Source organism: Rattus norvegicus, chromosome 3 (assembly GCF_036323735.1).
Source record: "Rattus norvegicus strain BN/NHsdMcwi chromosome 3, GRCr8, whole genome shotgun sequence".
Classification (NCBI taxonomy): Eukaryota; Metazoa; Chordata; class Mammalia; order Rodentia; family Muridae; genus Rattus; species Rattus norvegicus.
The window spans coordinates 152307546-152320599 of record NC_086021.1 but is presented as its reverse complement, the minus strand read 5'-3'; the positions used below and the strand labels follow the sequence as shown (position 1 = coordinate 152320599).

At 43.3% G+C, this 13054-nt stretch overlaps 1 protein-coding gene across 1 annotated transcript in view; it reads left to right on the top strand.

Annotated features, from left to right (window-relative positions):
- Nucleotides 1-11372, top strand: part of Dzank1 (double zinc ribbon and ankyrin repeat domains 1) — a 52321-nt gene extending 40949 nt beyond the window's left edge. Inside the window, exons 14-21 of the mRNA NM_001427722.1 lie at nucleotides 411-514; nucleotides 1654-1728; nucleotides 2703-2799; nucleotides 3391-3491; nucleotides 6243-6323; nucleotides 6798-6925; nucleotides 10114-10188; nucleotides 10986-11372. Of these exons, the coding sequence (NP_001414651.1) occupies nucleotides 411-514; nucleotides 1654-1728; nucleotides 2703-2799; nucleotides 3391-3491; nucleotides 6243-6323; nucleotides 6798-6925; nucleotides 10114-10188; nucleotides 10986-11088 (764 nt within the window). The 3' untranslated portion in view covers nucleotides 11089-11372. The remainder of the gene's footprint in view (nucleotides 1-410; nucleotides 515-1653; nucleotides 1729-2702; nucleotides 2800-3390; nucleotides 3492-6242; nucleotides 6324-6797; nucleotides 6926-10113; nucleotides 10189-10985) is intronic.
- Nucleotides 11373-13054: the final 1682 nt, after the last annotated feature.

Sequence of the window (13054 nt, the reverse complement as noted above, 5' to 3'; positions counted from 1 at the left end):
CCTGGGCAGAAAGGCGGGAGCCCACTGTGTCTTTCTCCCACACATGAGAAGCAAACAACTGGGCTCACGGAATTGCTCTGACTTCTGATCCAAATGCATTCAAGTCCCTATGTAGGCCATCAAACCCATACATTTAAGACAGCATGGTTTATATGTAAGATAGAATAACATAAGAAGAAAGGGCTTGACATGCAGTAGTCCATGAAATTCTGAAATGCTGTAACCTGTAATAATCATGTCTAATAGCTGGGGCGGTTGTGGAGCTTATTGTAGTGTGTACTTGAGGTTCTGTGTGGAAAACCAACATGGTTGGCCCAGGAAAATGACCTGAGAATGTATGTTCCACACTCACGTCTGTCTTTCTTAAATATGGAAGACTTATCCATGCTTGGGTCTCTCTCCTTTCTTAGGCTACTGGAGAAAACAGTTGGATCACATCTCTGCTCACCTCAGGTCCTATGCTCAGAACAACCCTGAATTCCGGGCCTTGATTGCAGAACCCAGGATGGGAAAGGTGGGTAAGATGAGGCTTCTGCCCAGAGCATCCCTGAAAGCAGGTTTTCTAAGACTGCTTGCTAAGTGTGCCTTCTCTGCCTTCCACCCTTCTGTCGCTTGTGAGAAATACGGACACGAACATAAGTGGTGGTTTTTAACGGCACAAAATTGAAGAGGTTTTGTTTTGTTTTGTGTTGCATTGCTTGGTTTTAACTCTGTAGATATCCATAGCAAGTTTTACTAGATCACCTTGTGTATCTGTGGCCCAGAGAAGTCGGCAAGCTGCTCCAGACTGCACTGCTGCATCTTGGGCATTTAGGTTGTAAGGAGCATGCAGGTTCCAAGCCACATGCCTTTTCTTTGGCCCAAAAATCATTACTAAGAGAAGTTCAATGGAAGAACTCTTCCTGTTTGTCACAGACTAGAAGGGACCCTTTCAAATCAGACCATCAGCTCTTCTGTCACAAAACAGTCCAGCACTGAACCTGTTTTGTTTTCAAGTACTGCTCAGCTTCATTAATAAACAATTTTGATAGCTTATGTATACTTTGTCCTAACCTGAGGTTCAGCAAACTGCCCTCTGGTTATTGGATCAGAGGTATTCCATCCATTTACATGTTACTGTGGCTGCTTTGAGCTACGACAGCAAGGCTAAGCATTTGCAGTAGAGACCTCTTGCCTCGTAAGACCTAAAGAACCTTTGCCACCTAATTAATCATCAGAGCATTAGCTGCCCCTGTTTAAAGTTGTTCCACAGCGTACAGAAAAAGCTGCTTACTTGTGAGTTCCTTTATTGCATGTAGAGCTGCCTCCCCACCCACTCACCAGGATATATTTTCAAAAGTAATGACAAAGCCATATAGTTGACTGAAGGAAGTTTATTATAAACGATATAAATTTGTTTCCTTATTCAGTCTGAGAGTCTGTGTCCTTGGTTGAAGTATTTTGCTCATTTCTAATTAGGATTACAGATCAGTTGGTTTAGCTGTGCTATTTTGTTCTTAGTTTTCTATTTTTCTCGCCTAGTTATCTCCCTTTGTTTCTCTAGTTGATCTTCTGTGGTAAATATTTTATTAAATATAGAGTTTGACATCTCAGAATTCCTAGGTATTGAGTCCCACTCCACAATTGAGAATATCTTTAAATTTCTTTTTAAAGCTCATCTCTGCTACTGTCCACGAAGATGGCTATGAAGTTAGCATCAGGCTGAACTATATTCAAGTCTCAAACAAGGTCTGTAATCCATTACAAGTTACTCGTGATCTGATTGGACTGGTGAATTCTGGCTTACAGAATAAATGCTTCTGTGTAATGACTAGAAAGGAAAGTTTCAAATAGTACGAAACTTGGTGTCTTAATTAGGGTTTTATTGCTGTGAACAGACACCATGACCAAAGCAACTCTTATAAAGGACAACATTTAATTGGGGCTGCCTTACAGTTCAGAGATTTAGTCCATTATTGTCATGACAGGAAGCATGGTGACATGTTTGCAGACATAATACTGGAGAAGGAGCTAAGAGTTCTGCATCTGGACCCATAGGCAGCAGGAAGTGACTGCCACGCTGGGCATGGCTTGAGCATCTGAGACCTCAAAGCCCACAGCCAGTGACCACTTCCTCCAGTAAGACCATATCTACTCCAAAAGGGCCACACCTCCTAATAGTCCTATGTGGGTCATTTTCTTTCAAACCACCACACATGACTTTCAAAAGGAATTCCATAGGATTAAGTAAATACTTGTGCTTACCATCAAAGAGGCCCATTAAATGGCACAGAAGGATTTGGTAGGAACCGGAGTTGCCATCTGCCCTTGCTCTGGTACTCCTCTGGGCCATTTAGAACTCACTGAAGTGATTGTGTCTGGGATACATCAAACTTGGAAAAAGACTAGCAAAAATGTTTACTGGTGTTCATCTAAACTTATTTGTTTCATACAAAATAACCCAGTTGAAAGGCTGAGGCAGGAGGATGTTAAGGTAAAGGCTGGAGTGAGTTTAGAGTTCTGGGACAACTTTGTGAGACACTGTCTCAAAACTAAAAGTAGGCAGCACCCACGGGATATAACTTAGTAGTAGACTGGTTGCCTACTGTGCATGAGGTTCCTGGCCTCAGGCCTGTGAGTGAGGCGAAGGGTCCCTCCTGAGGAGCACAGGCTAGCAGTGATCATTCTCTATTAGTAATGCTTGAAATGTTTTCATTGGCCAGAACCTGTACCTCAACAAGTCGATGAATCTTAGTGACCACTTTCTGAGCAGTGTCACCGAAGGTGGGAATGGGCTGTATGGCAGCAGGTCCAGCTTGGGTGAGTTATACATTTCTGGTGACTTTTCAGTAATTAGCCAAGGACAACTGGGCAAGGATTGAGACTTGTATAAACTTGATGCCAAGTCACAAAGCTCAACATGCTTCAGGAAGTTTATTTCTCTGGCTTTTCTGGAGTTGGGGTATGACTTTTTTTTTAAAAAAAAGATTTGTTTATTTTATGTATGTGAGTATACTGTCACTCTCTTCAGACACACCAAAAGAGAGCATCAGATCCCATTACAGACGGTTGCGAGCCACCATGTGGTTGTTGGGAATTGAACTCAGAACCTCTGGAAGAACAGTCAGTGCTCTTAACCACTGAGCCGGGGTGTGACTTTTCAAGTCTTTAATGGGAAGTTTATTTGCTTTAGCTGGAGAGGGTGTACATGTGCTTTTTAACCTAAAAATTAAAATCCCTTCTTTTCCCTCCCTCACTCATTTTCCAGTTCCTGGTTGGGGTGGTCAGTAGTCCTTCCTGACAGGTTTAATAAAAACTTTCTAGAAAATCTGTTTTATCTTTGTGACTTTTGAGGGCCTTTGCATTCGGGAAATAATGATCATTTTGGTCCCCAAATCTTTGTCATTTCAGTCAGTGCCTACAGCCAGAGCATCTCAGACACCCCCGAAAGTATCAAGAAAATGAAGAATCCCAAGGCCAAAAGCTTCCTTGCAAACCCAGAGCCACTCACAGTAGGTGACCTTCTTGGTCTCTGTAGCTCCTTTGCAGCCTGTCGCTTTGACGTTTATTTGAACATTTTGTAATAGAATGCTTTCTCATTTTCTCCTCCTCTTAAATAACAGTATCATTTATTTTGTGGAGGCATAATCCTTTAAAATTTCTCAGAATGGTAAACTAGAACTATTTTAAACTCATCTCCTCAATTTCCTGCATCATCTGTTTTTTCTGGTGTCAGTTCTGAATACTTATCAATCTCTGTTTTGTTTGATTTGGCTAAATACATGAAGACACGTCACTGTCTAGTCACTGCATAAATTAATGTAGAGCTAGTTGGATCAGGACTGGTGCCTGGTCTGGGTTGTCCAGTGTAAGTGCCGCGCATGAACAGGTGTGTGAGTTGAAGTCCCTGTGTAGGTGGGTGGATATAGATGGTTTTACTTGTTACCGTTCTACTGCTATGAAGATATTCCATGAGCAAGGCAACTTATAAAAGGAAGAGTTTAATTGTTGGCTTGCTTAACGTTTCAAAGGGTTAATCCATTATCATTCTTGGCAGGAAGCATGATGGCTTGCAGACAGACACTGAACCATTAGCTGGGAACTACATCCTGACCCACAGGCAGAGAGGGAGAACTGGGCCTGGCATGGGCTTTTAAAACCTAACAGCACACTCCCAGTGACACATTCACTTCAACAAGTGTCACACCTCCTAACCTTCCCAAACAGTTCCACTGACTGGGGACCAAGCATTTAAACATAGGAGCCTATGGGGACCACTCACTCAAAGCACCACAACAGGATTCCACAGAGTTACTTGGCAGGAGGCAGGAGAAGTATTAGGGTCTCCTGGCTGCCAGTGTAGATGGTCTTTCCTCTGGTGCACGGGTGTTAGTGGTGTGGTGTGCTCCTGTGCGTTTGCTTCTTGCTTTGCTCTCATCTACTTTAGTCATCTTGGGAATCTTCGAAATCACTTCAGGATTTCCTAAAGCTGTAAGGTTGGTTGTTTTTTAAATATATACCATGAATAATCCCAAAGGAGGCTTTGGAGAAAGTGTGAAGAGGGTGCCCCCACTGCCTTCCCCACATTTCCTGTCACTGGCCCTCATTGGCTGCAGCACAGAGACCTGTGAGGAGCAGCGAGCCAGACATGGAGATGGGCATGTGTAATGTCTTCTTCCTCCCTGGGGTTGGCCAGGCTCTTGGGCCTCCACAGTGGGCATGTACCAGCCTCCTTGCTTGTACCTCAGCTGCTCTGAAGGCAGGGACTGGGGGTTGTTGTTGTTTTTCTTGTGGCTTTCTTTGTTTTTTGTGGGTTTTCTTTTGTTTTTTTTTTGTTTTTTTTTGTTTTGGGGTTTTTTGTTGGTTGGTTGGTTGGTTGGTCGGTTGGTTGGTCGGTCGGTCTTCTGCATTTGCATGCCACTCCTGTAACATGGGCCTCACAGGCACTAGTAAATTTGGGAGACATTGATTGTTTATGATTGTTCGTGCTCTCCACCTTCCCTGAGTTTGAAATAAGTATAAGAGAAGTATAGAGTTCCTTAAGTTAACAGCTTATCATTTTAGAGACCACATCTCCTTAGTCTGTGTGTGCCCAAATCTGCTGCTGCTGTGTGCCTTGACTTTCTTAACTGTACTTCCCAGCTCCAGCCCGTAGTGATTATTTCAGAACATTCAGATGTGGCCCTAGAGCTCAAAACATTTGGTGTTCAATACATTTCCCCATAAGGTACAGGATTCACTGTGACTGGGTACCATACCCAAGACCCATGCTGGGGTTTCTATGATTTGGATACAGGACTTTGTTCTAAGAAAGTCACCAGAAGGGGTTGGGGATTTAGCTCAGTGGTAGAGCACTTGCCTAGCAAACGCAAGGCCCTGGGTTCGGTCCCCAGCTCCGAAAAAAAAAAAAAAGAAAGTGACCAGAGAGGTGGAGTAGCAAACAAGGGGTAATGTAGCCTGAACCCCATATCTTCTGAAAGGCTTAGCAACCCAGGAAGGCAGGGGCATTAGGTTTTGTCAACACTTTTAAAAAGAGCAGGATCCAGTGACAGAAGCATACTAAAGCAGTGTGTTTGGCTGACTTCCTTCAGGCTTCTAGTGTTTGAAATCTTTTATATATAAAAAACGATGTTAAAGACATATAACTGAATTTCCTAGTATTTGAAAACATAAAAGAAATTCTTCACATGTCTCTGGACAAATGACAGTGTTTTGTCTTTTAGAGGTAGGCTCTGTTGGTTCCATTTCTTGGGTGCCTTATGACCCACCATAGAGGCCTGGCCGTCGGCACTTTAGAAAGCCTGCAGAGGAGGCTCTAGGTTCCCCCAGCCGCTCTTCCTAGAAATGTTCACTACAAGGTTAGCAAAGCTCAGGTGTTGTGAGGCCTCTCAGGAGCCTCCTTGCCCTTGATTATATAAAACAATGTCAATACAGTGTCCTTACCACAGCCAAGCTTAGCTGAGCACAGGTTACATATGACACATGTTAGTTACAGAGAGGTGTCAGAACTGCTGCATATGGAAGACAGTAGACACCCAGAAACACTGGAGAGAAACACACACACACACACACACACACACACACACACACACACACACACACACCCTCGGCACTCATCCAGTCATGTGATTCAACAGAGAATGTGGCTGCTAAGCTGGGAGAGGGAGGGAGATCGGGGGATTATGCCTTGAGTGTTAGGGCTGGGACTGTACAACACAAATACACAAAGGAGACGAAGATGACCACAATCTGTCATCCTGCAGCCTGAAAACAGACTCCTGCTGGAGGAAGTTGGGTCCACAGGGAAAGGAAGACTGTCTGTGCTGGAACAGCTGCTAGATGAAGTGAGTGCTATCAGAACGGGCCTCTGTGCAGAGATGAGCCTGGTTTGTGCCTGCTGCCTGTTAACTAAACTCTATGCAACTGGGGTAAATGACTAGAGAGGAGCTTCACACGCACTGTTACTCTGCCAGTTTTTATAGCAAAGTCATGTAAACGAGCACATGTGAACCCAAGCAGTGTCCATGAGGCTAGACAGAATCCTGCTCTGTGGCCAAATTTACCTCCAGCCTGCTTTCCTGCCATGAAAAGGTGGCTCCTCTTGATGTGGGAGAAGTCTTAAACACCTTGGGGCTTGACCACTGTATTCATTATAGTAGCTTTGTTCATGAGAGTCCTCATTCTCCTTTCCTGGGATTTATTCTCAACTTCATGCCATCATCCCATTCTAGGACATTTGTTGTTCTTGGTGGGATGGCAGATGGGCAATGTTGAATTCAGGGTTTTATGGCAAGTTTGTCCTTTTCCATGACCCACAGGGAGCAGACCCTAACTGCTGTGATAGTCAAGGTCGACCTGCTGTTATTGTGGCTGTTGTGAATAAACACTTTGAAGCCATTCCAGTTCTCGCTCAGAGAGGAGCAGACATCGACCAGCAGTGGGGACCGTAAGTGAAACTCTGAAAGGACAATAGGGTACCCTGTTGTGACTAGGTATAGCTCACAGGGTTCTGTGGCAGTAGTCAGTCCATAGAGTACCCTGTTGAACAGGAACCACCTAGAACGCTGTAATCTATTCCAGCCTCTTGAGGCTGAATAGGGTGTTTTCCAAAGCTAGTGTTTTAGTTACTTTGTTATTCCTGTGGTAAGAAAGCCCTGATAGAAACAATTTAGGGGAGAAAGGGCATAACTGGGCTTACAGTTCTGGGAGGATGTAGTCCAAACTGATAGCAGACAGGGAAGGTATGACGGCAGGAGCAAGGAACTCTTAGGAACAGGAAGTGGGACATAAAATATCAAGATTCATCCCCCAGTGAATCTCAGCCTCCTAAAGGTTCTACAGTCTTCTATAACAACGCCTCAGGGGACATTTCTTTAAATCACAACACTGAGTTAAAAAAAATGTTTTTTTTAAATACTCAATTGGGTTGCCTAACTTATTAGGCTCTATAAATGACAATGCACTGCTAACCTATTAACTTTTACCTTTTGGGCTATTTTTATGTAGAAATGGCCAATGTGGGCTAATCTGGCCTTGAACTTGCAATGCTTCTGCCTCTGCTTCCTGGGTGCCGGGACGATAGGTATGTGCTACTGCAGCCAACATGAACTTGTCTGAATCTAGCAATCTTTAACTCTTGGATAGTAGATAAAGTTTTTGTCATAATCCAAACTGTTAAGAACTTTGCCGAGTAAAATGAGACTTCATGAAAATACACCCACAAATTTAATGCAGAAAGAAGGCATTGCATAGCTGCCTGCAGGTGCCAATACCGCCGGTGAGGGGCCGGCATATAGGTTTACCACATGATCTCTTGGCTCCTTAGATGTCCCGATCTGAGGGTGGAAAAGTCCAATATAAAATCATTCACTGTTCAGCCTCAGTGAACCACCTTGACTCACAGCCCAGTACCTCTCTGTGATTCTGTTTGCTTCCAAATTACTTTGGGGGATCCTGGAGTAATTTGTGACAAGCTGTCACAGTAGAAATGTCTGAGGATGCTATGGGCATTCAGCCCTCTTGCTTCCTGGATTCTTACACAGACAAGTTCAAGGCCTGGCTGAAATGTGCTGTTGGTTATCTAGCTACTGTGGAGAGGGGGGCAAAATTCCCATAGCTGAGCCTCTGTTATCTGTTTCAATTTCTCTCGTGTTTTCCTTATTCTTTCAAATTAACTATATGCGTTTATAAAATATGTTACTATTTGTTGGTACACACCTGTAGTCTCAGCACTTGGAAGCCGAAAGAGGAGGACCATGAGTTTGAGGCTAGACAAGTCTATAATAACAAGAGCCTGTCTCAAAACACAGGAACTAAATGCATTTTTCTGAGAGCATTTTTTTGTTTTTTGTTTTGTTTTTTTTTAAGATTTATTTATTTATTATATATAGATACACTGTAGCTGTCTTCAGACACACCAGAAGAGGGCATCAGATCTCATTACAGATGGTTGTGAGCCACCATGTGGTTGCTGGGATTTCAACTCAGGACCTCTGGAAAAGCAGTCAGCACTCTTAACCACTGAGCCATCTCCCCAGCCCTAAGAGCATTTTTTTTTCTTTTTTCTTTTTTTCGGAGCTGGGGACTGAACCCAGGGCCTTGCACTTGCTAGGCAAGCGCTCTACCACTGAGCTAGATCCGCAACCCCCCTAAGAGCATTTTTATATTTCCCATAAGACATGTATATGAGAAGATACTGCTCCCTTTCAGTTTTATTTTATAGCAGAATGTTATGAAACTTTGTTGACTTTCTTGAGTTCTCTGAAAGTTTATATTCACCATGCTACCACCCCTTCATTTCCCACACCTTTGCCTCATTGTCTTGATCATGAAATGATGCTGTTTGTTTAAGGGGAAGGTAAATAAGGTCTCACTGTTCGGCCCTGGCTGGCCTTGAATTCACAAAGATTCACCTGCCTCTGCATCCTGAGCACTGGGATCTAAGGTGTGCACCACTGTATCCAGAAATGCTATCTGCTTTTTAGTACACTTTATATAATCCAAACTAACTTTTCATAGCACCTAGGCATAATGCCTTGTGCCTGATACACAAGGCACTTTTTGAATGATTCTTCAGTAAAATGAGTTCTGAATTCATGAACAGTCTAACTAAGAGTCTGAAACTAATCTGCACATAGAACAAGTTGCCATTTTTTTTTCTTTTTTTCGGAGCTGGGGACCGAACCCAGGGCCTTGCGCTTGCTAGGCAAGCGCTCTACCACTGAGCCAAATCCCCAACCCCTACAAGTTGCCATTTTTAATGTGCTTTTTCTTAGTTTCCTTACATACTTCGTCAGCTCTCCACAGTGACACAGATGCACATATGATCCCATCTGACTGGTGAAACAGTGCCATTGCAGGCCTGCTGAGCCCCAGCACTGAGACTGTGCTGTCCATTTGACTAGTGTAATAGTTCTGTCCATTTGACTAGTGTAATAGTTCTGTCCATTTGACTAGTGTAATAGTTCCACTCCTGCTGCATTATCAAGGTTGCCCTGAGCAGGGTTTAACTTATGGGTGGAAGACTTTTAGGGAAGAAAGCCAGACTGAGTGCCACTTTCTCAAATCCAACACAGATTTCCTTTTCCTTTTTAATAGTTGCCAGTAAAAAAAAAAAAAAAAAAGTAGATTTGCCCCAAAGAGTAAAATGCTAATATATCTAGCTCAAATATATTCATCTAAAAAGTTTAGACCAGAGCCAGGCATAGTCACACATGCCTTTGATCCCAGCACTTGGGAGGCAGAGGCAGGGGGATTTCTGTGAATTCAAGGCCAGCCTGGCCTACAGAGTGAGTTCCAGGACAGCCAGAATACATAGTGAATCTTATCTAGAGAAACAAATATCAAACAAGAGTTTAAACCTTTTGGCACGTCCTTTCCCTGCAGCTGGCTCAGTAGACTCGGAATCACATCACGTTCCCTTCATCCTTCCACTCTCAGGCATCAGCCAGAGATCTGGCTTCTCTGTAGCAGAGAGGCTTGGCAAGTTGTTCCTTAGCAAACCAGGACGAGGGCCAGTAAGATGATTCAGCAGATAAAGGAACCTACCACCAAACCTGAGGACCCCGTGGGTAATCCCTTCCTATTGTACTGATAACACCAAAGATTTACCCAGAAAAATTTTCCCACAAATAGGTTCGGAAATACAGCTCTTCACGAAGCAACTCTACTTGGCCTGGAAGGAAGGGAGAGCGTCGCCACTTTACTGGGGTATGTTTGAAAACCTGAGGATACCAGTGACATCTCCACTGACATTCAGCGGTGTTAGAATAGCCCTACCTCTGAAGTGTTGCCCTGCCAGTGAAGGCCACTCTCTCACAGTGACCGTCACCCTCACTGAACATGGTTATAGGACTTTAATACAGTTGAGACAAATGACTAGGGCAGACAATTGAATATCTGAAATCACACAGCCCTTTGAAAGGTCTCAAGGTTGTGTAAAACGTATGATTATTATGTTCATATGTATACAGTAATTAATGCTGGAAATTAATACAGTGGAATTATTCCCTAGCCAGTTTTTCCCATATAACCACACAGAGACCTTTTAATATTTCAGAACCTTAGTTAGGCCTCAGCTGGGCAGATTCCCAACCAGCTCATCTAAGTTAACCTGACCACCCACCCCTATCTAGCTATGTGGCTAGCTACACCTTCCAGACCTGTGGCCATGTCTGTCTCCTCCCATATCTCCTAGTGACACGAAAGAACTTTTTTTCCTTCTTCCCAGAGTTCCTTTCTCCCTCCCAGAAAGTCCCACCCTCCGTTTCCTGCCCAGCTAATTGACCATCAAATTTTTATTAAAGCCAATCAGAGAATGTCTTAGGTAGGTGACAAAGACAGAGACACAGTTTCACATAGTGTACTGTAACAAGGTAGAGTCACTGAGAGTTGAAGCTGTAGTGTCCTCTTTGGGACTTTTATGGAGTACATTGGCCTCTAGGCAAGGCATAGTCAAGCTCTGAGGGTCATCAACCTGAGCAATTGTTTCTCCACTTCCTTCACAGGTGCAATGCAAACACCCAAAAGAAGAACACAAGAGGCCAGACAGCATATGACATCGCCCTGGAGATGGGGGATGACCTCACCTCTGCGCTCTTTGCCGACTAAGTTTGCTCAAGGTCTGGAGGACCAACTTTCTCCACCTGGGAACCACATCCTAGCTGACAGTTAGATCTGAGGTACTCAGGAGGCTGCAAAGAGACTACCCAGCTATAGCCAGTCTTACTTTTGGAATGTGTATTTAAGTGTAAGAATTAGGGTGGAAAGGAACTCCTAAGACTGTGTGTGTGTGTGTGTGTCTGTGTGTGTGTGTGTGTGTGTGTGTGTGTCTGTGTGTGTGTGTGTCTGTGTATATGTATGTGTGTCTGTGTGTGTGTCTGTGTGTCTGTGTGTGTGTCTGTGTGTCTGTGTGTCTGTGTGTGTGTCTGTGTGTCTGTGTGTGTGTCTGTGTGTGTGTGTGTATGTGTGTGTGTGTGTGTGAGAGAGAGAGAGAGAGAGAGAGAGAGAGAGAGAGAGAGAGAGAGAGGAGAGATTGAACCAAGGGCCTCCCAGATGCTAAGGCAAGTGTTGTACCATGGAGCTATATTCCTAGCTCTCTTTATTTTGAAATAAGATCTCATAAAATTGTTCAGGCTGGTCTTGAACTCACCCTGTAGCATAGACAGGCCTTGAACAATGTGGGATCTTCCTGCCGCAGCCTCCCAAGTAGCTGAGATTACAAGTTGTGGCAAACAAAACCAGTTTGATTTTTTTTTTTGGTATAACCACCTAATACCACATATATCTTAGAGTATGGTAAAATTAGTGTTTTGTGTTTTATTTTCTGTTTTGTTGTTTTGTTTTCCTTGTTTTTCTGAGACTATATAGACATGGCTAGCCTAGAATTTGCTATGTAGACCAGGCTGGCCTACCTCCCAAATGCTGGCATGTGCCACCATGTCAGATATTTTTTTTAATATTTTATTGATAATTTTGTTTTTAATTTTTGTTTCTCTTTACTGTTGTTTTTGAGACAGGGTCTCATGTGTCTTGTCCTTGCACTTGTTATGTAGACGAGGATGACTTTGAACTTGTGATCCTGATGCCTCCACCTTCTAAGTGCTGGGATTACAGACTTGTATCACTACATTGAATTTTATGTGGTACAGGGGATTGAACCCAGTGCTTCATGCATGCTAACTAAATACTCTACCAACTCAACTACATTTCTAGCCTGGTAATTAATTTATTTCTCAATAGATAATAATTACTTGTGGTTCGAAGCCAAAAAGTATAAAGTACTATAATAAGGTTCTTCTCATCCAGGTTCTTCAGCCACTGCTTCATCCTCAGAGTCAACCCTGTCTCTGTGGAGGTGGTTCAACATCATATAATCACATATGTATGTGTACACAGGCGTATAACATAAAAATATATAGCTCGTATATATCTCCTCTAGAATATAGCTTAATTAAATAATTTGTAAGAATCATAGCAGAATGGCTATGTCCTTTCCTTAGCAGAAAGTAGACTCTATCTGAAAAGTCTCTTCCCAGGATTCAGAACTGAATGACCCTGTCTTGTGCTTCCTCAAACTGGACCCAGTCCATCTCTGAGCTCTTCTCCCTCCTCCCAGCAGTTCTCTCTGCCTGGTGGTGACCCCTCACCACAACACACAGATGGCTGAAAACAATTCAGCTTTTCAGATTGGCTCTTTCTTTCCTACAAAGGAACACAGAAATACTTTCCTAGAAATGGGTTTAATTTTGATGTAACTTAGATTCTACTAAATCTGCTGATGGCAAGACCACACTCAGCATGACATTGTGTCTCTTAATGGCTGTTCCTCTTCCCCAACTCATGTCCTCACCCTTGATGTGATATTCTGGACATCCATCAGGAAAGAGAGCCTCTATCCATAAGAGACCTGGGAGGTATCTTCACAGATATGTGGACATCTGGCTAGTGATATTAGATGATGCTTCTGTGACTACAGTTTTTTGGGTGTTTTGTTTTCTACCTTGTAGCAAAAAAGTCTAGCACTCAGGCCTCTGCTTTGGAGAACATTCTACATTGTATGAGAAACTCATCGTTC